The following is a 26,325-nucleotide window of genomic DNA, read 5'->3' as shown; positions in this document are numbered from 1 at the left end:
AAATAAATTAAAGGACAGTACTAATAACGTATTATGAAATAAAAATAATATATTAAAACTTAAATAACAAAGAGAGATAGATAGAACAGTATTAACTTTTCTTTTACTAATATTTTTTATGGGTCTTTCTTTGTACGAAAAAGAGCTATTTATAAGCTTAGAATTTTTTTTGGGACAAAATAAACTATGGGCCCCTTATTATTATTCTTTTTAAAAAAAATTATCACAAAGTTGATCATTTTCTTGGTTATTCTTTTATTATTTTTTTGTTTGAATTTCTTTTGGTGTTCGATATTCGCATTGAAATTTGATTATTTCGATTTTGAGCCATGTAAAATCCCATTCGGAGGGAAGCGCTCCCTACCATAACCAAGAACTTTTTCATATCTCGAACTCGAACTAGAGACCTATGATTAAAAAAGTAGTAACCTGATATGTTATCCAAAAAATATATAATGAATACTCTACTTTTAGTACGATAATACCGAATACTGTACCCATAAATGTTACTCAAAAATAGAATAACACTCCTTTAACAATTACACTGATAGCATACAAATTCTTTACACTATATTAGTATATATAATTTAGAATCTTTTATTATTTAACGTTGATAACAAGATCTATGAGACTTAAAAACACATAATTATAACGTTCAATAGCAATATCAAAGATACAGTAAACAAGGTGTAATTAATTCCACCACAACTTGTTGCACAAACTGCTAAAAAACTTATAACCAGTGAGCACATAAATAACAACTTATTCTGGTGATCTGAGAAATTCTTGAGCAGCATCAGACCTTTATCAGGACGCTTTGTCCTTTGGCGGTGACGGAAGCAACTGCACGAGCAAAAATTATTGAGAATATAATTAAATAATAAAAGTGTGATCTCTCTAATAGATTAAACTTTTAGATGAGAAAGTTACACACTTAAATGTGGTATCAGAGCAGGCAGAGAGAGGTCTTGAGATCGAATCTCACTGCCACCCAAAATTAAAAAGAATTTCCACGAGCTTGGCCCATGAAAAAGAATCAGGTCTGTGACATGTCACATGTTGCATCCTCAATACTTAACGAAAGCTTGGGGTGCACCCTTTGTAACTTTTTCATCTTTTCATTTTAAATCATGTCTACTTAACTTTTGGTTAAAGAAACATAGGTGATTGATGAAAAGACGAGTGTAGAACTTGTAGTAAGAATTAATATACACCTGATAACATGAAATCAACGAGCTAACGAATCCAAAGGCTCCCGTTACACGAGGGGTGACTTTCTTGGGTGCCAATTGAAGCAATCCAACAGCAACCACTATATCTGTGCCTGCCTTAATCAGGGCTAGAGATCTCTCATTCGACTTTTGAAGCTTACTTCGATATTGCTCATTCTGCAATAAAAGATTTAACCAAATATGGATAACAATCTACAAGCAAGAATTTTCAATAGTAACAAGCGAAAATGGTTGAAATTGCCTAACCTTATATTTATCAGTATTCTTTAGTTCCTTTTCTAACTTCTTTATCGATGATGAAAGCCTTCCAAGTTCTCCAATCTGGTGTAAGTAACAATGAACAAAATTAATGGCATAAAACTAAATATTAGGAGCGATCAATCCAATTTATCAATGAGGGTAAATAACTTACCTCCACCAAGGCGGTACAAATTGAGGATCCCATCCAACTAAAGAAAGAGATCCTGCCAATTAACTCTGTTTGTTCTTTGTTCTATATAAACAAAAGAAAGAGCGTGAGGATATTTCACCTTCGCTATCTTCATAACAAATTTCGGGATTAATGATACAATGTAATTCAATACCTTGTAAATGCCTGACCTTCCAAGCCAGACAAATTGATCCAGAAACAAGTAAGTTGATAGTAATGCATTTTTCGACTGAAATCAAGACGTTTGTTAGCAAGGAAATACAAGAACTAACAAGAAACCAAAAGGATAAATTGTTAGATTCTTTACCTTTCCCAACAAGATGAGTGGAAGTGGGGTTCCTGGGGCATTTGGGCTAATAAGAGCATGAAGATCATTGATAAACTGTAGCACAGCAGAATAAAATGAGATGTAATGTATGAACGTTGAAATGAGAATTCGGAATAGAAATTTTTTTACCCCTAAAACAGACCATATTATGGTTATAAGAAGTATTTCTCTTATCATGAAAATCCATTGTCGAAAGACATAAGTAATTAAATAAATAAAAGTGTGTTATTTCTAATAGTTTAAGTTTTAAGCTTTTAGATAAGATGGTCACACACTTCAACATGGTACCAGATTAAACAAAGGTCTTGGGATCAGGTCGCACATGAGGTGGTGTGTTGAAAGACATAATTTAAGTAGATAAAAGAGATGGTCACGCATTTCAACATGAGATGATCTCTCAAACAATTTAAGTTTTTAGCTGAGATGATGACACACTTCAACATGGTTCCAAGGATCGAGTATCATTGCTAACCATTATGATAAAGACTTTCTAGATGCTTGACTAGGAAAGATCAGGTCGCATGTGAGGGTGTGTGTTGAAAGACATAATTTAAGTAGATAAAAGAGATGGTCACGCATTTCAACATGAGATGATCTCTCAAACAATTTAAGTTTTTAGATGAGATGATCACACACTTCAACATGGTACCAAAGATCGAGTATCATTGCTACCCATTATGATAAAGACTTTCTAGATGCTTGACTAGGAAAGATCAGGTTGCATGTGAGGGTGTGTGTTGAAAGACATAATTTAAGCAAATATTAGTGTGCTCTCTCTAACAATGTAAGTATTTAGATGAGATGGTCACACACTTCAACATGGTACCAAAGCAAGCAGATCATCGAGTCTCATTGGTACCCATTATGATAAAGACTTTCTAGATTCGTGACTGGGAAAGATCAGGCCGCACATGAGGGGATGTGTTGAAAGACATAATTCAAGTAAATAATAGTGTGCTCTCTCTAATAACTTTAAGCCTTTAGATGATATGGTCACACACTTCAACACCATAATCCTGACCTTGAAGAGACGGAATAGCTTCCTTGCTAAACTAGTCGATTTATCGACATTTTGAGCAGTCCCAGGCTGTCCATCACTTAGGAATTTTGCACCATATTGTATAGCCCTGCATATCTTGTCTCTTGCCTCTGCTTTGTTCAAATACAATACTGCAAGTGCAAGCTCTGCTCTGGCAACATCTAAGGTGCTCATTTTACTCTAAGGATACTGCAAAATCATAAAAAGCACATGATTGATATAATTTGGAAACGAAAGACAGTATGTAAAGTGGAAATCAAAATGTTATGGCATGTTTAACGCTACATGTTTCAAAAGATTTACAACCACTCACACATGTTTAAGACCACGAATTTTAAAAGTCTTCATTTATTTCTTAAACTCAATAGCGATTCAAACTATATCACATAATTTGAAACGGAGGGAGTACTCAATGACACCAATAACCGAGATCATCTGAGAAGCATGAGATCAGAGTTAACGAAAGTAAACTGACTGCAGGAGAAAGAGGAAGAATGAAAAATTTAGGATAAGGCACAAGTATCCCTAGACTATGACCTAAATCCAGAGATACACCTTAACTAAACTAAGGTCCTATTACCCCTGAACTCATTTTTTTTGTAATTTTGTACATCTTTAAAATTTCTAAACTTTGACTGTGCATTCAAAAACATAAACTTTAAGTTTTTTGAAATAAAATTCATATTATGTTTTTAAGGTTTTTGAAATAAAATTTATATATTTGGAAACTGCGTAAATAACTTAAGGCTCTCAAGGGTACAGTGAATTGCATATAATCAAGTGGTTCAAATTTTGAAACCATAAGTTCAGTGACAGCTCCTAATAGTGAGAAAACTAATATGACAAGAACAATTCCACTCTATAATTTTAGTAGCTGCTAATTTATAATCAATCAAAAGTTTCACTTGTAACAAATGTTAATATCTAAGTATATCCAAAACAATAATGCAACACCACATGTATCTAGGATATATCTCATATAAAATGCATTATTGCAAACTCAAAAGAAAAATGCAAATTAGTAGGGCCAAACTTATTATAATTTGAAATTTGAATGCAACTTTAGTGGAAATAATAAAAGAAACTTTAGCTTGTAGGGCAGGACAGGGCGGGTGCCAGGGAGGAATGGCATGAAATTATGGATTGAGACAAAAACTCGCATCATTGCCATCCCTATTCAGAAATATGACAACTTTGACCTTAGAGATCTAATAAGCACAAAAAAAAATTAATCTTTCTATCCTAGTTTAAGTGACTTACTAACCTTTCTAGTATGTCTCAAAAATAGTATATTTTCTCATATTTAATAAGTTTTTAATTCCAACATTCAGGATCACACGATTTACACAGATAAGATCGTATGATTCAAAAGTCTCTCTTTATTTCTTAAACTTCATGTCCAGTCGAATTTCATATATTTGACTATATTTTCCCCCAACAAAAACATAAATTTCAATTAACCAAAGTAAATACATAAATGTTCAACTAACTTTTGATAGATAAACTAAAACTCAATTTATACTCACAAGACAAGAATCTCATAATTCAAACAAAATATTAAAGAAAGAGAGGATGTTTTACAGTATAAAGTCCATACCAGATGAGGATAATACTTGTAAGCAGAGTTGGTCAATTTTGCAGAGCTCTTGGAATAGGCATGTAAACAAGAAAATACTTATTAAGTAGTAGTATTAGAATATATGAAAAACAAATGAAGAAGGAGCTTAGTGGTGTATGTGAAATATAAAATACAAATGTAGAGTGATGTGTCTGAACTTTCCTCTTATTGTAATCTTGTGTATATGATTGATTAGAGGGTATGTGTGGGAGACACTTTCTGATGATAAGGCCTTTGGTTGGCCCTCTCTTTTTCATTTTGGATATATATATATGTATATTATTTTTATTTTTATTTTGTTTATTTATTCTGTGTAAGAGAGCTGATTAATTTGTGTTGGGCTTGGGTTGGTCCAACCTTTCTACTTTAGTATTTTTTTTTAGGAAAAATTGTATGAAATAACAAATTATTAATTTAAATTAAATGATATAGTCATAGTTTATTTTAATTGAATTCGCAGCAAACATTCCCTTTTTTTGCCATCTGATTCGATATACAATTAGTCATTTTTGTTATACAATTAGTCATTTTATACATTTCGGTATAAAATGTGTTTGCGTTTGTATAAAGCGAGAGAAAAGTGTGTATACAAATACAAATGCATATATTTTTGTCCTATACATTTATAATTATACAAATACAGATCTTATTATACAAGTTACAACGTATAAATGAATTTATACAAAACTGAACAATTTGTATAAAATTGGATGTTTGTAGCGAATTATACAAATCAAAAGCTCTACAGCAAACATAAAATTTGCTATGGAGCGCAATTATGCAAACTATAGCTATAACATACAAATATGATTTTTATGTTTGCTATATGTGAAAGTTACTATTTTTTTAATTTCTTATTTAGTGTTCGATACTCATATTGGACTTGACTAATTTAAATTCGTACATTCCAGAGTTTATTTTTTCTTGTTGATTAATATAATTGGATTAATTATTTAAATCAAATAAATATGAATTAAATAATTAAGAGGAACTTTAAAAATGATTATAATTTGAGCTTAATTAGAGATCTTTAGTTATAAGCTTGATTAGTTTAAATTTGTGCCTTGCAACTCCCTATTGATCATATGGTGAAACTTCCAACAATATTTTTTCATATCAAATTACAAACTCAAATAAAGAATCTCAAACATTTCACCACAATCTATTTTTTTGTTTCTTTAGCTTTCACCAACTATTTTACCGTTTGTTTGTTTCTGTATGTCCTTGTTTTTTCGGTCATAAAAAGAATATTTCCCCTTCGATATAGAATATGTTCCCTTCTTTTGGTCACAAAAAAAAGCTTATTCGATCTTTTGAAAGGAAATATAACTTCCGCAAAAGCATTTGCAAAGAAATTTTCATTGGATATATAATATTTTAGTATGCTGTGTTTTGTAATGATAATAATATCAGTTGAATATATTCATTATTCGTAGTTCTTAATTTGCATTTTCTTATTTCAATTTTTATACAACTTTTATCGTACATTTATTATAATATTTCTAAGTATTTATACTGATATAATTAGCATGAGATACTTAAGTTATCAAATGAATTTTGAAAGCAATATACCAATGACTTCAATTATATAATTCTTATAATATCTTAAATATCAATTTGATTAATTCTTTTAATATGTCACAACACCTAGTTTAAATATAAAACATTTCATGTTTTAAAGTTTTTTCCTTCTATTTAAAAGACAGTTGCATCCTTATACATATCAAGAAGTTGTAAAATAAGAGCAATATTTTGAAGAAAAAAAAATTATATAGAAATTCGATTAGCATATGCTTTTCTTAAGAGGACTAGCCAATCATTATCAACTTTGAGGCAGATATGTACACAGAAATAGTAATTATTTTTTGATAGAAAGTTGTTGAAATATTTAATTGATGTATAATAATTATATAATTATACATATATCTATGCTTCGTTTCCTTCGTCTAATTCAAAATTATTAGTTCTGTCATTTATAAATTTGACCATAAAAACATTACATAAATTGCATAAATATGATTGTATTAATATTATTACGGTCGTCTCTTTAAACATTGATACATGTATGACAATTGGAAGAAATTAATTTCGAAACTGATAGAAGTCTCACCAAAGCAAATCAAAGGAACCACCAAGTAAAATGGGGAGAAGTTATCCTATCACAGGTTAGTTTTCAAAATTCAAGTGGATATTTGGAGATTATTGGTGAGACTATATATCCAAGATTGCAACAAATCCCTACAAACTGGTCAACTCTGGTGGAATATTGCCATTTAAAATTTATTAGATATAAATTCATAAAAATGATTCAGATTATAACAAATTTAGGATAATTGGATTAAATATTTAAATCCAACAAATATGAATTAAATTAAGAGGAACTTTAAAAATGATTATAGTTTAGGCGTAATTAGAGATCTATAGCTATGATTTACTGAATTACAATTCATAGCTACATGTTTGGGGATGAGAGAGGCTAGCAAGACTAGGAGATGGAAGAGAGAGGTGAGCGACATCTTGGAGAGAGAGGTTGAATATATGTTGTATCACAAATACAAATGATTCAATTGATTTATATATATTAGTGAATATAATGGTATAAAAACTATTGTATTTAGCTACATGTTATCAAGTATTGATCATATATCGAAAATAATTGTATCAAGTGTATTAATGAATACAAATTGTCATAATAAAATCTATACAAAATACAAATACAGTTGATACAGAATACTAATACAATTGTCATATCATATGGAATGTTGTTTGGGTTGCAATATCGTTGGAGAGAGAGAGAGAGACGAGCAAGAAATGGAGAGATGAGAGAAAAATTTGCTATAAAATCCTACCAATAATTACAAAGGTGTAATTATTATAAACTATACTCCCTCCATTCCAGATTAACTTATGTATGAAGACTGATAGCTGAGTCAGACGTAATTAAAAGTTGTTTCCTAGAAGCGTTAGCTTCATACTTTACAACTTTGCTATTATTTGAAGATGCTGCATAGGCATTTAAATGAAGCCAATTCTAAGTAAAATATATCACGAAAATTCATTTATCGTCTTATAAAGTACTAGGTGCCTCTCATTGCATGCAAGGTTTCTATCGGTGTCTTTCACAACAAAAGAACCACAACCTTCATCTATATTTTTTCTTCAAGATCCCGCCATCTCAAAAATCTTCTCATTCCACGGTATAGAGTAGAGACCATCTAGTAAGAGATCAATATCACAAAAATGAAGAACTGGAGAGTTGATGCAAAACATGCTCACAACTAACAAGGTCAAATCAAGTTTAGATTAACTTATATAGTTTAAATAATTGCTCTTGAAAAAGTGTAAATGGTAGTCAGAGGGTGAGGCTATTAAATTTTTTTAGGTAAATTTGTCAACGTGAAATTTTATTAGCCTACTACTGCTTGTATTAATACATATGAGGCTTGGTTTTGATTTGAAGAATGAAAAATAGAGAAAGGTGAAGAAGATCGGCTATATAAAAGGAGGTAGTATTCCATCGGTGGGAGTGTTAGGAGGTCATTTTTCTGATTATATGAGAAGATGAATAGGTTATCGAAGAATATGGGGGAAATTTTAACCCCATATTCTTTTATAACCCATACATCTTCATGACTTCCTAGATAATAAGAATATACAAAAATATCACTTTACAACTCTCCATCGACAGAAAAGTATCATTTTAATTGCAAAGATTCTCTATCAATTCCCATTTTCATTGGCCAAATCAAAAGAACTTAATATGTATTAAGACCAGCAGAGGAGTTATGCCAATCAAATTTTCTGTTCACAAATTTACCCGAATCATTTAACAGCCCTGCACTTGGGCAAGCGTCAACACTTTTCAAAGAATATCTATTTAACGAACATCAAGAATTGAAACTACACACTACCTCATAATCATAATGAAACTTATCAAATTTGTGCAAATTAAGCCTCATTAATGTAGATATAAGATTAGGTAAATTTCTTCAACTTCCTAATTGATGGATTTCATATAAACATATTAGTGGATCTAATGGAAATTCAAATCATTCCATTTATTGCACCCACAACACAAATATTTTCGCGAGCATTATTCAATTGATAATCCAAGTTATATTTCTTAATCACAGAGTCATTAAATTAAGAACTAACAGAATAATTCTTATAAAAATATTTATATCTATTACCAGATACGTACCTGTGTTGTGCTAGCACAAGGTTGTGGTGTGTATAATCTTTTCCATCAACTGATATAGTAAGATGAGTCTGGATAAATTCAAGCCTAGAGATTAAGGCAAGCCAAAAATTTTAAACTACCAGAATTTTAAGAGGAAATTCACTGGTAGCCGTAAGTGGATTTCAATGATTTTTATGATGACCGAATATGGATTTTTACGATTGAATTGTTGATGGAATTTGACAATGGACAATGGTTTTGCTTCATTTTTGGTGTTGATGGAAGATTTGATCTTCTGATTCCATTTTAACCAGCACAAATTTGAGCTCTTGGAGTTGGGAATTTCTGTTATGGAGGCAAAGCAACTGTTTTCTATAAATTATAATTAGATGGAGCCCTAATGCATATTAATGGGCGATAATAGCGTTATGGGCTTTTGGCCCATAAATCATGTTTTTACTTATCTCGTTTGATACCCTTTGCTACTAATTTTTTAAAAATTAAGTAAGTTAACTCTATTTTGCGCGGTTATCAAATATTCAATTCACAATTAAGGGTGACTCAGCAAATATGAGGGCCTAAATTAAAATTTCATTGAGAGGATTTTAGATTAATTGTTTTGCTTCATAGAAACAAAGTTTGTTAAAATTAGGCCAGCATGATAAAAATTATATTATAATTATCCTTAGACCCACATGAATAAACTATTTATCCCAAAAAGGTAAATACAAATTTATACGTGAGATTTAAAGTATAAGAAATAATTCCTTGATTCTAAGCATATAATCAATTAACAACTGAAAGGCCAAGTTAGTGGATAAGAAGGCCCGAAAGTGTGCTGGTTTCAGTGGATATTTTTCTAAGAGACTAGTTACTTAAGTGTATTATAGGTACCCTATTCAGTATATGATGTAGGTTTTAGTATGGGGTCTATTAGGGGTCAACCAATTGTCATCAAACTATGGAGATTAATGTATCTCATTTGTTTTAGCCTAAATGACGACATTGGACTGGATTTATTATGAATGAGGTCATTTTGGAGACATTCAGTCAGATGTGGATAGAGTGGGTAGGTAGTTCAGCAACAAGCTCTCCTACCCTAGTTCCAGTAGGTATAGAAGGCAATTCGTACTACAGAAATTGTCCTCAACATGGGTGCAATGTCCATACCAAAAGTAAAGGTGGTATCTAGCCTAACCAAGGTGGTGGTCAGATAGGTAAAGATAGTACTCTGCCAGTAGAGGTGGTTTACAAACAAGTGGTTGAGCTCATTTCTACGGTTTCATAGGTAGACTCAAGGTTGAGGTAACTGGCATGGTGAATATAGGTACCATTCTAGTTTGTGACCGGATGTTACATCCTTATTTGATCCTGCTTATAGCTTTTCATATATGTCTACTTATGATGTAGTTAGACTTGATATGATTTGAGAATCCCTTCATGCTCATTTGCATATGTCAACTCTTATGAGAGATTCTGTGATTGTTGATAGAGTTTATTGTTCTTGTGTGGTGACTTATATGAGGTATAAAACTTGGGTAGACTTGGTGACATTTTTACATGGTCGATTTTGATATTATTTTGGGGTATGATTTGGATGTCTCAACACCAAGCTATTTAGATTGTCATGCCATGATAGTTAAATAACTATGTCGGGGATGGCTTGTAACACCCCAAAAGTTCCTTAGCCCAGATCAGACTTTGGAATGATTAGAAAGAACTTAAATTTGCAAAAAAAGGGTTAGTATGGACCCTTTCACGAACCATGAAACAAACCACGAGATATGAATGGGATCCGTAGACCAGATTTCTAAATTTGGAAAATTGGTGGAGAGTTTCACAGATGAGTTTACGAACCGTGAAAGCTTTCACAAGACGTATGTTGATCCTTCAACCAAACCCTCAAAACTCAAAAATATTGTATTTTATGAGCACTTGAATAGCCCGTGGAGGGTTATACGGCCCGTAGAAGCTCCCGTTTAAGTTGATCCTCAGATCCCAGAACTCTCTTCAGTTCATGGGCACCTTCACATGCCGTGAAGTGTTGTACTGTCCATGGAAGGATTTAGTGACGGGACTTCATTAGTTTTTAATTAGTTTGGTCTTTTTTCACTCTTGTAATTCCTATATTATGTCAGTTTAACCTATTCTAAGTGGGATTATGGGGATTTTATTAGCCCAAAACTCTTTATTTACTCATAACCTCCCTAAATTAAATTTCTTCTCTATATGGTTTTCTCCCAAAGCAAGAACTAGGGTTCAAAGTTCAAGTCTCCATTCCAAGAATCAAGCCAAGGATTCTACTCCAAGTGTGTGGGATTTTATCATGGGGTATCCCTTTACCCATTAAGTCCTAAGAAAATCCCAATTTCTCAAGTTTATGATTCCTACAAGCTATAATTTTCTATGATCAAGTCATATATTAAAATAACATGTATTTAGGTTGTAATTCATATCATGATTGTTTTCATTCTTAGAATATTTGTTTCTCCTTAAGAGGAATTTCACTGGTAGCCGTAAGTGGATTTCAATGATTTTTATGATGACTGAATATGGATTTTTACGATTGAATTGTTGATGGAATTTGACAATGGACAATGGTTTTGCTTCATTTTTGGTGTTGATGGAAGATTTTATCTTTTGATTCCATGTTAACAGCACAAATTTGAGCTCTTGGAGTTGGGAACTTCTGTTATGGAGGCAAGGCAACTGTTTTCTATAAATTATAATTAGATGGATCCTTAATGCATATTAATGGGCGATAATAGCGTTATGGGCTTTTGGCCCATAAATCATTGTTTTTACTTATCTCGTTTGATACCCTTTGCTAACTTAATTTTTTAAAAATTAAGTAAGTTAACTCTATTTTGCGCGGTTATCGAATATTTAATTAACAATTAAGGGTGACTCATCAAATATGACGACCTAAATTAAAATTTCATTGAGAGGATTTTAGATTAATTGTTTTGCTTCATAGAAACAAAGTTTGTTAAAATTAGGCCAGCATGATAAAAATTATATTATAATTAGCCTAGTCGTGCTCTAGATTGTGTTTTCTAAAAAGACTTTTGAGGAAGTGGTTGAGAATTGAAGAATGTGGAGGGGGTGGAGCATAATTTTTGTTCTTAGTTACTGTATAAGAAGTCCAGAAAGGATGGTGGTTTTAGTGGGTCCTTCTCTAAGAGACTAGTTTCTCAAGGGTATTTTGGATGCCTGTTCAGTTCGTGATTCAGGTATCATCTAAAATTCATCAAACAAGTTACTTTATGTCCTTTGTTTCAAAACAAAGGTTAACATTAGAAAGGTACTTTACAAGTGTGGTTAGCCTCGACACATTCAAAAGTGGTGCCTCTGATTCAGACACAAAGAAAAGATAACTTAGTAGCAGGCTCCCCGAGCTCCATTTCTAGAAGGTAAGAGAGGTAATTTGTAAAACAAAGATCGTCCTTATCTTAGGTGAAGTGGCCACACCATAGGTAGAGGTGGTATCGGTAGTGCAGATGGCTTGAGTTATTGAAGGACTATGATATCACCATATTTTATCATCCGGGGAAGGACAATGTGGTGGTTGATGCTTTTAGTATGAAGGCTTCTAGTATGAGGAGTCTTGTCTCTATTAGGTTTGAGGAGAGGCCATTGGCGAGAGATGCTCAGATGTTAGCCAATAGTTTTGTCCGATTGTAGATTTTTAAGGAGAATGGTGGTTTGATTGCTTTTATAGAGGTCTGATCTTCCTTTGACGAGAAAATTTCTAAGCGCCAGTTTGATGATGCAAAGTTGTGTCTCATTCGAGAAGGGAAGCCAAAGAGATTGTGCTTGATTCTAATAGTGTCTTGAGGATCTGAGGTAGGATTTGTGTGCCCAAGGTGACGAGTTGATTAGATTGATTCTTGAGGAGGCTCATTGTTCTCAATATTCATCCATCCAGGAGTGGCGAAGTTGTATGATGATTTAAGTCAACATTACTAGTGGTGTGGTATAAAGAAGGATATTTCATATTTTGTGTCTAAATGATTGACGTGCCAAAAGGTCAAGGGTCAGCACCAGCGGCCCAGAGGTGTGTCTTAGAGGATGCATATCCTACTTGGGCCCAGAGGTGTGTCTCAGAGAATGCATATCCTACTTGGAAGTGGAAGAGATCACCATGGAATTTGTCATGGGTCTTCCTACCACCGTGAGTGGTTTTGACTCTATTTGGATGGTCATCGACAGGTTGACCGAATCCTCCCATTTATTTCCAGTTCGGGTAAGTATACGACAGAGAAGTTATCTCAGCTTTATATCAATCAGATTATTCGACTATATGGAGTCCCTATTTCCATTGTCTTTGATCGAGGTTCACTATTCACTTCTCACATTTGGATGGCCTTACATCATGGTTTAGGTACTTGGTTAGATATGAGTACAACCTTTCACCCTCAGACGATGGTCAGTTTGAGCGGATCATCCAAGTGTTAAAGTATATGCTCTGAGCATATGTTATTAACTTTGATGCTCGATGAGATTAGCACTTGCCCTTAGCAGAGTTTGCATACAACAATAATTATTACTCTAGTATTCAAATGGCCCCATTTGAGGCATTATATGGAAGACAATGTAGATCTCTGATTAGTTAGTTTAATTCGGTTGAGATCAACTCTTTAAACACAGACTTTCTTAGAGATGGCATGGAGCAAGTTTATATGGTTCAGGGTAGACTGTTGACAGCCCAAAGTCGACAGATGAGTTATGTAGATAGGAGAGTTTGAGCCTTAGTGTATATGGAGGGTGATCATGTTTGGATCTGAGTGTCACTCATGAAGGATATGATGAGTTCGAGAAGAAGGGCAAGGTAAGCCTAAATTCATTAGCCCTTTTGAGATTTTGAGTTGAGTAAGAGAGGTGGCTTATAAGTTGTCCTTTCCACCTAGCTTGTCTGTTGTACATCCTGTGTTTCATGTCTCCATGCTTTGGAAGTACGTACTAGATGAGTCATATGTATTTTTTCTTGATTCGGTAGTGTTGGGTCCACACTTGTCATTTGAGGATGATCATATAACCATTATGGATAGGTAGGTTTGAAAGCTTAGGACCAAGGAGATTGCTTTAGTAAAGGTGTAGTAGAAGCACCGTTCAATTAGAGAGGCAACTTGGGAGACAGAGTCTGACATGCGTGCCAAATATTCCCAGCTTTTTGAGGTTTCATGTACTTTTTCTTTCTTTATATTCGAGGACGAACATGATTTTTAGTGGTAGATAATATAGTGATTCGGTTGATTATTTTTGGAAGTTTTTATAAAATTACTATTTTACCCCTCCTGATAGTTTCTTCGAGTCATTTCTACTTAGTTTGTGAAATCAGTTTTGAGTAAGAAGTTGAGAATTGTAGAAATTTTAGAGTTTTGAAATACTAAGTTGTTAAAGAATGGTTTTCAGTGTCTTTTGAAGTTTTGAGTCTCGGAATCAAATTCTGTCAATTCCATCAGTCATGGAATGTAGAATTTAGTCTAAGAGAGTTGTCGGTTTTAGATTAAGAGTCTTTCATGGATTTGAGGTCCTGAGTTGTAAATAGTTGAGGTTTTGCCTTTGGGTTGACTTTGGTCAATATTTGGATTTGGAATGCTCAGATATGATTTCCGACGGTTTCATTAGATTTTGGGAATAATTTTAGGCTTAGGAGAGGTCCCGAGCCTGATTTGGCATTTTAGGCATTATATTTTTTAATTGTGACTTTCGTAGATTTCGAATCTGTCAAGAACGAGTTGACGACTACAGGGGAAGCAGCTGACTGCAGTCTCTAAGCCCGCAAGCCAAAAGTTTGACTTTCACCTACCTTTACTAAGAGAAGAGAGAGAAGAAGACCTTGAATTCGTATTTTGATGGTTCCATTGAGTTTGAAATATCGAGTTTCGTCAGGTAGCGTATTTGGTTTGTGTGTACGTTGTTTTGAACGGATTTTGAGGGTCCTTTCGAAGAGTTATGTGTTGGCTGATTTTCTAGTGCCTAACATTTGTTGTACCTCGCATTTGTGAGGGGTCGATAACTTTCGCGACCCTAACGTTAGCGAAGGTTTGATCGTGTTCTCGAGGGTTCAGGTTTCCTGACAATCGCATTCACGAAGTACTTTCTGATTTTGCGACCTTCTTTTGGGAAAATGAAAGCCTGACTTTTTTGGGGGATCACGTTAGTGATCCAATTATCCCATTTGTGGCGTTCACGAAAGCAAACCTGGGATTGCTTTTGCGACACCTAAGAGTGTTTTTGTCTCAAAGTTTGAGGTTTCAGTCCCATTTCCTCTATTTTTGAGTTTTCAAGCTTGGTATTTACGATTTAAAAGTGAGTTTTCAAGAAACTCTGATTGGGTAACAAATTTTAACTCCCATTCATTGCTATTACTTGATTATGTCAAGATTTTATCACTTAATTTGCTATTTTGGATTCAAACCTAGGGTTTCTCATGAACTTGAGCTTAAAAAGAAGTGATTTTGGGTGAAATACAACTCCGTCTTCGAAATGGTTTTCACCAATGGATTCCAAATATTTTGAATAACATATCTATGTAACAATTTTTAGATTCTAACTTCGTTTTCAGAATCTGATTTTGAATCGATTTGACCCACAATTTCCAAATTACTTAATATGGGTGTTGTTGGTTTCGAAATCTCTTTGTGAATACTTGTTTGACTATATTGTGTTGATATGATGAAAGAAAAAGCTCTAGTCTCGAATTGATTTTGATTTATTAAGGTAAGTGAACTTCTAAGCTTTGTAGAATCTTGAACCATCTTTGTTGTATGTGCTGGGGAGTAATGGAAATGAGGTGATGCGTTAATTTCTCAAAATGAATTACCTTAATGAAAAGGGCAACATGTTGATAATGTTGTACTGAGTAGTGTGAATTACCTTGAGTATGGATATTAAATCGGTGGTTGATGAAATACTTTAATAGTATTGTTATGGATGTGAATTACTTGAATTTGTAATTTCCTCATTATTGTGTGAACATGTCTACCTACATCAGTTCTGGAACACTGTGATGAAATGTATTGTGATTATGCCGAGGTCTATTCTGAAAAGTGTTATTGATGTCGAGGTCTATTCCGTCAAGTGTATTGATGTCGAGGTGTGTTTCGGCAAGTGTTATTAATGTCAAGATTTGTTCTGACAAGTGTATTGATGTCGAGGTCTATTTCAAAAAGTTTTATTGATATCGAAGTTTATTTTGATAAATGGTATTGATGTTGAGGTTTGTTCCGGCAAGTGGTATTGAGGTCGAGATTGCTTTCGGCGGCTATATGAATCTTGGGTGTTTCCCATAGATCCCGATTTGTTGCTTGTGATTGATGAACTTGATTATCAAGATTGATGACATTGATTAATGTGATTGATGACTTAAATACTTGTGATTGATGACCTTGATACTTGTGACTGTTGAACTTGATTATTGTGATTGATGAAGTTGATACTTGTGATTTGATGAAATGTAATTGTTGGACAGTGATTATGAAACATTACGAACTGTATTTTGTGAACTGTTAGGTTGGGTTCATTTCTGTGCAGGTTGTAGTTGTGGTGGTTCAGTTGGGATGAAAGGAGTTCTTATTTTCTAGCTTGTTTTACCTTGTGTTTAGTGAGTTGCTTGCTGGGTACCGTGGTGTTTGGTACTCACTCCTTGCTTCTACACTTGTGTAGGTTTCGAGCTCGGATCTGTGTGATTACTCTTTTTCTGTCTACGTCTGAGGCTTTCTGTGAATACTTGAGAGGTAGTTGTTTGTCATCCCGGTGAGCCCTCTTGTTCCTTATTTATGTTATTGTTCTATTCGAGAGACAAGGACATTTGAGACTTGTATTTATCTTTCAAACCCAGTTATTATACATTAGTGGCTTGTACACGTGACAACCAGGTTTTGGGGTATTTGAGAATGACTAAGTTTTTCTGTATTTCTATCGTATTGTTGGGTTTTAGTGTGACTTGTCTTGGTGGGACTAGACGAGTGTCATCATGTCCATTTTTGGATCGTTACAAAACGTTTATCCTACTTCAATTTGAAACTTTTTTTTGAAACAAAAAAATGTCCTAGTATATTAGGAATATAAATTATCGTTATCCAAATTAGTTAAAACATTGGGTTTGTTGTTGTATCCTAATCTGTTAAAAATGCATGAAGTTATTATTATATTAATTGATAAAACGAGATTAAGAAGAGGAAAAACTTATTTAACATTTTTTTATAACGTTCTTTAAAATTAATGTTTTAATTAGGAAAATAATGTGCTTAAAATAATATGTTTATAAAGAAAAAAACATTTTGACACAATTAAGTAACAATATTTTAGCCAAACTACTACCAACAGGGGGCATTTTGGACCAGACTATTAAGAAAAGATATTTTTGTTCAATTTCACGTAGTTTGACGACATTTATCTTTTTTCCTTAATTTGTTGATTTTGTAAATCAAAAAGAAAGAATGTATTTCTTAACCAATTTACTTTTTTTAAAAAAAATTAATAGATTAAAAAAACCTTAATGTGATAATAATTTTGCCTAAAGATAATGATCGAATTTTAATCAAGTTCTTTTATATATTTAGCCAAGAAAAGAAGAAATACACGCTTAGAACAAATAAGCATTGCATCTAAATAATAATATGACAGAAAAAAAAAATCAATAAAATATTTTAAGAATTTGACCCAAAATAAATAAATAATTCATAGCTGAAATAAGTAGTCACTGGCTCATTGCAAAAGAAGTACACAATTTATTTTTATATATAAAAATACACCGTTTGAACATCATTACTTTGGTTAAAATATTTTTATTTGGCTAAAATAATAGAGTTTTAACTAAGTTGGGTAGATTTGGATCCACAACAAAATAAAGAAAATATATAGTTGATATAAATAATCATTTTATCTATAAAGGGGATTGGGATCAAATATATAATGAATATTTAAAAAAGAATAATATAATTAGAACAAATAAATCGTTATATTAAAATTGACAAATTCAAGTATCTCAATATGAATGAAGAAGAACTTTTAAAGCTCAAAGATTACTAGAACTCTGACTTTGATGTCACGTTAGATAAATTTAAGTTACTTTAATGTGACAAAAATACATAATAGCTTTGCAATTTTACTATATCGATACTAAAGTTCAATTAGAAGGAAGATAGAGATGACAAATCCAGCAGAAGTTTCATTTCATGTACATAAAACCATACACATGGCTTGGTGTTTGAGGTCTCGTATGACCCTAGATCACTTTAGATACTTTTGATACACTTGGTAAAGGACTTTAAGTAACGACTTGTTCCTGTCGTTATAGAAAAGCCAATGGGGAAAAAATTTGGGCCGGAAAACTTTTTGGAAGTAACTTGAAATTTTCCAACCTAGTCCAGATTTGGACGAAATCGAAATCAGTGAGGTCTAGGGGAAATCGGGTAACAAATGGGAGATCAAATTATGGATTTGATCACATGAGTAGATAACTAACACATTAAGGAACCCGTACAACTTTACGGAATCGAATTCGGGCGTGAACGGGTATTTTATGAGTGTCATGGGATGAGGGTGTGTAATGAAATAGGGGTTTGGAACTCTTAATTTAGCTCTCTGTTTCCGTTCAAGGCGCCAGGGCAGGATTTTCCTGCCAAGGCGGGGCTGCTGTGGCAGGACAATTGCGACTTAAGTTGGAAATAAACCCCAAAAACGTCATTATTCTGCAATTTCCATTTTTGAGAGCTAGGAGACGACCCCAGACGAGTTCTTGACAGTTTTCCACGAAATTTGGTGCTAAAGGTAAAGTTTTCTCTCCCAAATTCAGTATTTCGATCTGTAAAACATAAAATCTTAATTGTATATCATTGGGGGAGGGTTTTGAATGGTTTTGGATGGTGGGAAAAACACTAGCTGTACGTTAGGATCACAAATTGGGTCTTGGATTATTGGGTTTGTCATAATCCGGGGAAATTAGACCTTAATTATTGATCCCCGTATTGAGTTATTTGTTTGTAGACCTTGAGCAAGTGGAAAGAATCCGGAAAGGGAAGAATCAAGTTTCTTAGGAGGATTCAAGCTTTGTTCGAGGTAGGTGATGATTGTGATTTCATGTCTGTGTGATACATATTTGTAATTGCTTCATTTTTATACATGTATGTATGCATGTGAATGTTGCATTATTGATCACACTAATCATAAATGAGGATGATTGAATAATTGTATGTCATGAATTAACACTTGATTGTATAATTATGGGAATGTACATTGTGATTGTGATTGTGGCTTCTTGAATGGATCGGGTGTTACGTTCCAACACACTAACTTGGATCGGGTGCCACATTCCGGCGCATATATGGGATTGGGTGTCACGTCCGACACACTAACTTGGATCAGATACCACGTACCGGTACACTAACAATTTGGGTATGGGTTCCATTAAAGGACCAATGACTTGGCATATATGTATATCTTTGAGATGACCAAATTGTACGTTGTTCGTAAATGATAATTGATATTGTATATGTTCGGTATATACATGTTTATTATGTTGTAATGACTTATATATGTTTTACTTATTGGGATAGCTGCGTGATCCTACGAGTACACTGTGGTTGTGTACTGATACTGTACTTGCTCTTTCTTTGTTGAGTACAGGGCATCTTCAGGCGGTTACTGACAGACCTCGTTTAGAAGACCAGTGATCAATTCGAATTCAAGGGTGAGCCAATTCTTTCGGGCTGCCATGAGTTCTCATTTTGTTTATGTCCACTTCCTTTGGACTTAGACTAGATTTCTTATGTTTAGTTTGGGTTGCACCCATTTTCGTAGACTTGTTGAACTTTAGATGTTTTGGAACATTGACTTTCAGGTTCTAGGCATTAATTCTGCAATCGTTGTTAGACTTTTGGTGTTTATGGGAACTTTACTTTATTTCTGCATTTAAACCTGCTTCTGTATCTTTAAATGCGTAGTTTTATGGTTAGTTGGGTTGTAGTAATGGTTCTCCCACCGGAGGGTTAGTGTGGATGTCAATCACGATGGTCTGGGTCGTGACAAAGTTGGTATCATAGCCCTAGGTTCATTGATCTCGATGTACCAAAACGAGTCTAGTAGAGTATTGCGGAACGGTACGGAGACGTCTGTGATTTTCTTCGAGAGGCTATAGGACTTTAGGAAATCTCTATGTTTTCTCTTGTCTCTTTTCATGCTATAACTTGGTTCCAATTGGTATCTGGTGATCCTAATTGGTATCTAATCTCCTTCACTCTTCTGTCCGCAGATGGTTAACACTCGCTTCAACGACGTCAGGCCCATAGCTCCTGTCAATGAGCCCGCTGAGGAGTCCGCAGCAAGAGGTCGCGGTCGAGGCAGGGGTAGAGAGAGATCAAGGGGTAGAGGCCGTGAAAGGGTAGCACCCGCTAGGGGTGGAGATTCGGTTGAGAATGCTCCCAGAAATGAGAATCCTCATGCGCATCGTGAAGAGATAGAGGAGAATGTGGAGGTTGAGAATGATGAGGATGTTGGACAAGAGGAAGAGGTGCAGGCTGAGACTACAGGTATTCCTCCCTTAGACCCAGTGTTAGCTCAACAGAGAATGTCGTTCTTGAAAGGATTGGTTGGTCCTGGAGTTCTTCTCGCAACTCAAGCTCTCGCCAATCCCCCTATTGCTATCAGTGTCCCCAAGGTGGGTGGAAATATAGGTACTGATGCTTTCTTCCATCCTCTTTTGGGTTTTGTTATGACTGGTAATGACCATGAGATGCTGACTAATTTCTTGAAATTGAAACCGCCGGTGTTCTATGGTTCCGAGAGCGAGGATGCCTATGAGTTCACTCTAGATTGTTATGAGAGGCTTCATAAGTTGGGAATTGTTCATCAACATGGAGTAGAGTTTGTGACTTTTCAACTTCAGGGCGAGGCTAAGCAGTGGTGGAGAGCTTATGTGGAATGCAGATCTTCAACTTTACCCCCACTCACTTGGAACCAGTTTCATGCTCTATTCTTGGAAAAGTATGTGCCTCGGACTTTGAGAGATCGTAAGAAGGATGAGTTTATGGCTTTGGAGCAAGGTGATATGACTGTGGCTGTTTATGAGGCTAAATTCCATCCTTTGTCTAGATATGCTACGCAATTGGTGACTACTAAGGAAGAGAGGATCCGTCTATTTGTTAAGGGACTGAATTCTGAGTTACATGTATTGTCTGTGCACATGACTTCTGCAGGAAAAAGTTCTAATGAGGTAACAAATTTTGTGAAGAAAGTGGAGGGGGTGAGGCGAGACGGGTCATGCTAATGCATTTGCTAAGAAAGATAAGAGCACAGGTAACTTTCAGGGTTCCTACTCCAGAGGTTCAGGTAAGCCAACACTTGCAGGCCGGCCAATTCAGTCCGCTATGCCCACTTCTACAGGTAAGTACTCGAGAACTCCACCTCAGAATTTAATTGATTAGGATAGCCAGGGAACCGCACCTTCGACGGGCAGCAAGCCATCTTTTGATCGCACTTACTATAACTGTGGAGAACCTGGGAATATGAGGAGAGATTGTCCCCATCTGCACATGTTGGAATCCGCGCAGCAGCAGACTAGAGCAGTGGTACCCACGGAATATGGTAATAATGGTCGAGGGCATGTGATTAACGTTTTAAGGACACTTAATCGAGTTCTAAGTGTCAACGATAGTTAGTCAGTATAATAACCCAACTAAATGAGTTGGGATTGAATCCCACAGGGAGCGGTACGTGTTTAAGATTCAAGAGTCAAGTGTGAATCTGCTTAAATCAGTCATAAGAATAAACATATACGAAAAGAAAACATGATTCAAATCAGGGGGTGACACGAATGTCAAATAAAGGGGTTTTGGTTTCAATTATCAACTACTACAACAGCAAAACAATAAGAAAATAACAATAATGAGACGGGTTCTTGGAATGTGTTTCGATTACAGGCTATTATAGAGAAATGGGTAGTTGCAACTATTAGAAAACTGCTAAAAATCAGTGAGTAAACTACACTATAGAGGGGATAAACTTTCTCTGTAACAATTTACCCCGAATCAAGTAGATTTCTCTCGAACATCAACAAGCATGCGAAATAAGAACAGCCCACACCTTAGTCCATTCACTCTCTCGAGCTGAATGTGCGGAAAAGGGTTTAGGATTCACTCTCTCGAGCTGAACCTAGGCCAACCCAATACCCACATACCATCAATCAAATACCTTAGTTATAAAACCTCTCTCTCGAGCAAGCCAAGAACACAAATATGAAATCACATTTGCAATTGCAATTCCTAAATTAACCCACAATAAATGATTGAACTCACTTCTAAACAATAATTAGACTAACAATTAGCAACACCCATTAGCTAAATCATCCCATAATCACATAATCACATCCTAAGAATTGGGGTTTTAGCTAGACATCATAAAATGATAGAAATCGTTAACCAAATTATCTTTCCATCAACTGGGTACCATTAATTTCGTCTTAACAAAGGTCCAAATTGAAGAATCTCAAAGACCCACTTCCAATTTCTCAAAAGTGAAAAACCTAAATTCTTCAAAGCTAAGGAAAATTTGTTTCAACACTTAGAATTCAATGTCAAAACATAGAACTCAATATTCAATAATAATCTGATACTAAACTAAATGTTAAAAACTGTATTTATAGTCAACAAAAATATGTTACGAACGGACATTCAGCGCAGTAAGTCGGGATCGCCGATCAACTCGGTGATCCACCCTTTTGGTCAATTCCATTGCCTTTTTGCCTTGGCCTTCAGCATCCTCCAGGTCTGTAACTTTGGGCGATCTAACACTGCATCCCAGAACTACTCGGCGATCCACCGACTGCTCATTTCTCTAGCCAACTTGATTTTCTCCTTTAGGGCTTGGCACACTGGAACTTTAGGCGGTCAAATGGCCACTCGGCGTCTCGCCAAATGGACTTGCCGATCACCAGGCTCTCTTTTTTTCCTTCTTTCAGCTCGCTTTGTTCCTTTTGCAACTTAGTGTCCATGCTTTGCTCCTTAATCCATAATCCTGAAAATCAAGGATTTTTCATCATTTATTGGCACAAAATGAGCATTTGAGGACACTAAACATATACAAATATAGCCCTAAATGAGTCCAAATCTCGAACTCATCAACACCTTAGTTGCGGATGCAGTTGCATCCTCGTTGATTTTTATTCCCTTATTCCTCTTGCAGGGTAGCATGTCTCTACCGACCACTTTTGGTCTAGCCGTATCTGCAAAACCATAAAAAAGAGTTAGATTTGTTTCATGAAAAGTTGAAGAAAAGTAGTTGCAAACAAACTTGCCGAATCACTTTGCGAACTAGATCGGGCTCACCGAAAGGATTTGCTTAAAAATTCTCAGAAAAATTGGCATGTCGGCGATGGGAGGGGTCTTTCGGTGAATCACCGACAGCATTCTGCGAGCAAAGACAAGCCCGCCGAAATTTACAGTGCATTTTGGGGATTATGGGTGCAGAAAGGGTGATCAAAGAAGACCTTCGGCGAGTCGCCAAGTGCACTCCGCGAACTCAGGCTTCTCACCGAAAGTTGCAGAATCAAAAGCCTTAAAAACCAAGAAATTAAAGGTGAGCAAGGGGGATTCGACGAACGGCTTAGTGGCTCGGCGAGCTCGACTCAACTCGCCAAACTGCCCAACGTGCCTACTTTCTACCCCAACTTCCAAAATCAACCCCGCAGCCCCCAAGAACAAAATCAAAACATGCACTCATTCAATTAAACCTAGACCCATAAGACCCATGCCCCCGGGATACTCAGACTTCTCCCAGTTTGACCAAATTTGACCATTTGACGACTTTAGCCCTTAGGAATGACGTCAAATGCTCCATCATCGGGAAAAATGCGCCATTTAGCACAATTAAAGGTTACTCAGACTTCACCTAACTAGACCCAACATTAATAAATCATCACCCAACAATTTTTATCAATTTTAAGGCACAAAAAAATTGGGAAACCAACAATTGGCAATCTGGGCATGATTTTCAAATTAAAATAGGCACAAAAGCACACAATTACAGATCAGAGAGGCCCAACACATATCACTAAGATAAGAACAATTGCAAATGAGTAAAATCGCTAAAGACTAGCTCGAGGTTTGGAAAACCTACCTTTTATGTCGAATATATACTTTGAAAAGCTAGGCGGCAAAGATATCCAACTTTGACACACAATCGACGACTAAAAAGCGATAATATTGCAAAAATACGGGACACTATAGTGCGGATGTGAGTTTGGGAAGTTAAAAAGTGAGGGAAAGTGAAAGAGTTTGAAAGTTTAAACCTTTGGCCTTTAAAACCGTCCCGTTCTCGCCCATTCGGCGACATTAGTTTTGCTCGCCGACCCACTCGGTGACATGCCGAGCGAGTACTTACCTCACTGAGTTTTATAGAACCTTCAGTTAATGTGGGGGTCCAAACAGCAGATAGAGTTGCGATCACCGACGTGTTCGGCGACACGCCGATTTGCTCCTAGTCTCACCGAGTTTTACAGACTCCAACCTTAGAATTTCTTGAGTCTAACGACGGTCCAAGTCGGGCTCGTCAACCTCTTCGGCGAGTCACGCCGACTGGACATTTTGCTAGTCAATATGCATTTTTCAAACACATTCCATACTTTAACCTGCACAATCAACACACGATTAATTTAAAAACACAATGAAAGTAGTAAAACTTGGGTTGCCTCTCAAGAAGCATCTTAGTTAACGTCGTGGAACGATGTAATTCCCCACTCAATTTTGATTCGTGGGGTAGAGAAGAAACAACACATGACCCATTTGGGTCTCTAGTAGCAAAATAGATATGGAATGGGAAGCAGTCATCTGATTCAGCGGGGAGACATTCTGTTTTATCTCATTTAACACTCTGTCATGTTCTTCGATTTTATGTAGAATGAGTGAGACTATCTCCTCTATTTGTCCACCCTCTTACTCCTTAGGCTTTATACACTTGTGAGGGGAAATGCACCGATCTTCCATTTGTACGGTACCTCCAATTCCATAATCTGTTTGGCCACGAGATCCAGTTGAGTCAATAGTGTGGCCAAAATTTGGTCCTTCTCAGTCTCTTTTTTGGTCTTGGCTATATGATCAAGGAGTTGGGCTGCCATTGCATATGGTAGTCGTGTGAGACCACCCAGAGAAATTTGGTCAGCCACTCTTCTATTTACAGGACCAAGATGTCTATAGAAGCAGTCTAGTAGCATGTTTTCTAGAATTTCATGAGTCGGGCATTGCAGCAATAGTGACTTAAATCTCAGCCACAACTCATGGAATGACTCATCCTCTAATTGCTTGAAAGTTAGGATGTTATCCCAAAAACTCATCAATCTCAAAGGAGGGTGGTCCTTTGGGTCACCATAGCTTCAAGACATGCTCCTTTATTCTACTCTAACCAAGCAACATGAAAACCAAAGCTAAAAGTAAGTAGATTCAACTATGACTAAAAAGAAAAAAAATCAACTTAACAAAAGAATCTTAACCAACACCATTCCTCGGCAGCGGCGCCATTTTGATTAACGTTTCAAGGACACTTAATCCAGTTCTAAGCGTCAATGATCGTTAGTCAACTATATGAGTTATGGTCGAATCTCATATGGAGCGGTACATGTTTAAGATTCAAGAGTCAAGTGTAAATATGATTCAAATTAGAGGGGTTACACGAATATCAATTATCAACTACAACAACAACAAAACAATACAAAAATAACAATAATGAGACGGGTTCTTGGAATGTGATTCGATTACAGGCTATTATAGAGAAATGGGTAGTTGCAACTATTAGAAAATTACTGAAAATCAGTGAGTAAGCTGTACTATAGAGGGGATAAACTTTCTCTCGAACAATTTACCCCGAATCAAGTTGATTTCTCTCGCACATCAACAAGCATGCGAAATTAGAACAACCCACACCTTAGTCCATTCACTCTCTCGAGCTGAATGTGTAGAAAAAGGTTTAGGATTCACTCTCTCGAGTTGAACCCAGGCCAACCCAATACCCACAGACCATCAATCAAATACCTTAGTTCTAAAACATCTCTCTCGAGCAAGCCAAGAACACAAAAGTGGAATCACATTTGCAACTTCAATTCCTAAATTAACCCACAATAAATGATTGAACTCACTTCTAAACAACAATTAGACTAACAATTAGCAACACCCATTAGCTAAATCATCCCATAATCACACCCAATAATTGGGGTTTTAGCTAGAAATAATAAAAAGATAGAAATCGTTACCAAATTGTGTTTCCATCAACTGGGTACGATTAATTTTGTCTTTACAAAGGTCCAAATTGAAGAATCTCAAAGACCCACTTCCAATTTCTCAAAAGTGAAAAACCTCAATTCTTCAAAGCTAAGGATAACTTGTCTCAACACTTAGAATTCAATGTCAAAACTTAGAACTCAATATTCAATAATAATATGATACTAAACTAAATGTTAAAAAATGTATTTATAGTCGCCAAAAATATGCTGCGAAGGGCCATTC

At 35.3% G+C, this 26,325-nt stretch overlaps 1 protein-coding gene across 1 annotated transcript; it reads right to left on the bottom strand.

Moving 5' to 3' along the window:
- Positions 1–507: 507 nt before the first annotated feature.
- LOC102580568 (peroxisomal membrane protein 11C-like) lies at positions 508–4,879 on the bottom strand. Its single transcript, XM_006341669.2, has 8 exons — positions 4,627–4,879; positions 3,012–3,218; positions 1,970–2,044; positions 1,817–1,891; positions 1,645–1,725; positions 1,479–1,553; positions 1,215–1,388; positions 508–843 (listed from the first exon to the last, which is right to left on the bottom strand). The coding sequence occupies exons 2-8, from the start codon at positions 3,201–3,203 to the stop codon at positions 808–810; spliced, it is 708 nt and encodes a 235-aa protein (XP_006341731.1). The 5' UTR covers positions 3,204–3,218; positions 4,627–4,879; the 3' UTR covers positions 508–807.
- Between the last annotated feature and the right edge of the window lie 21,446 nt (positions 4,880–26,325).

The sequence above is a fragment of the Solanum tuberosum genome, unplaced genomic scaffold (assembly GCF_000226075.1).
Source record: "Solanum tuberosum cultivar DM 1-3 516 R44 unplaced genomic scaffold, SolTub_3.0 scf00027, whole genome shotgun sequence".
NCBI lineage: Eukaryota > Viridiplantae > Streptophyta > Magnoliopsida > Solanales > Solanaceae > Solanum > Solanum tuberosum.
This window is presented reverse-complemented; position numbering and strand designations above follow the sequence as displayed.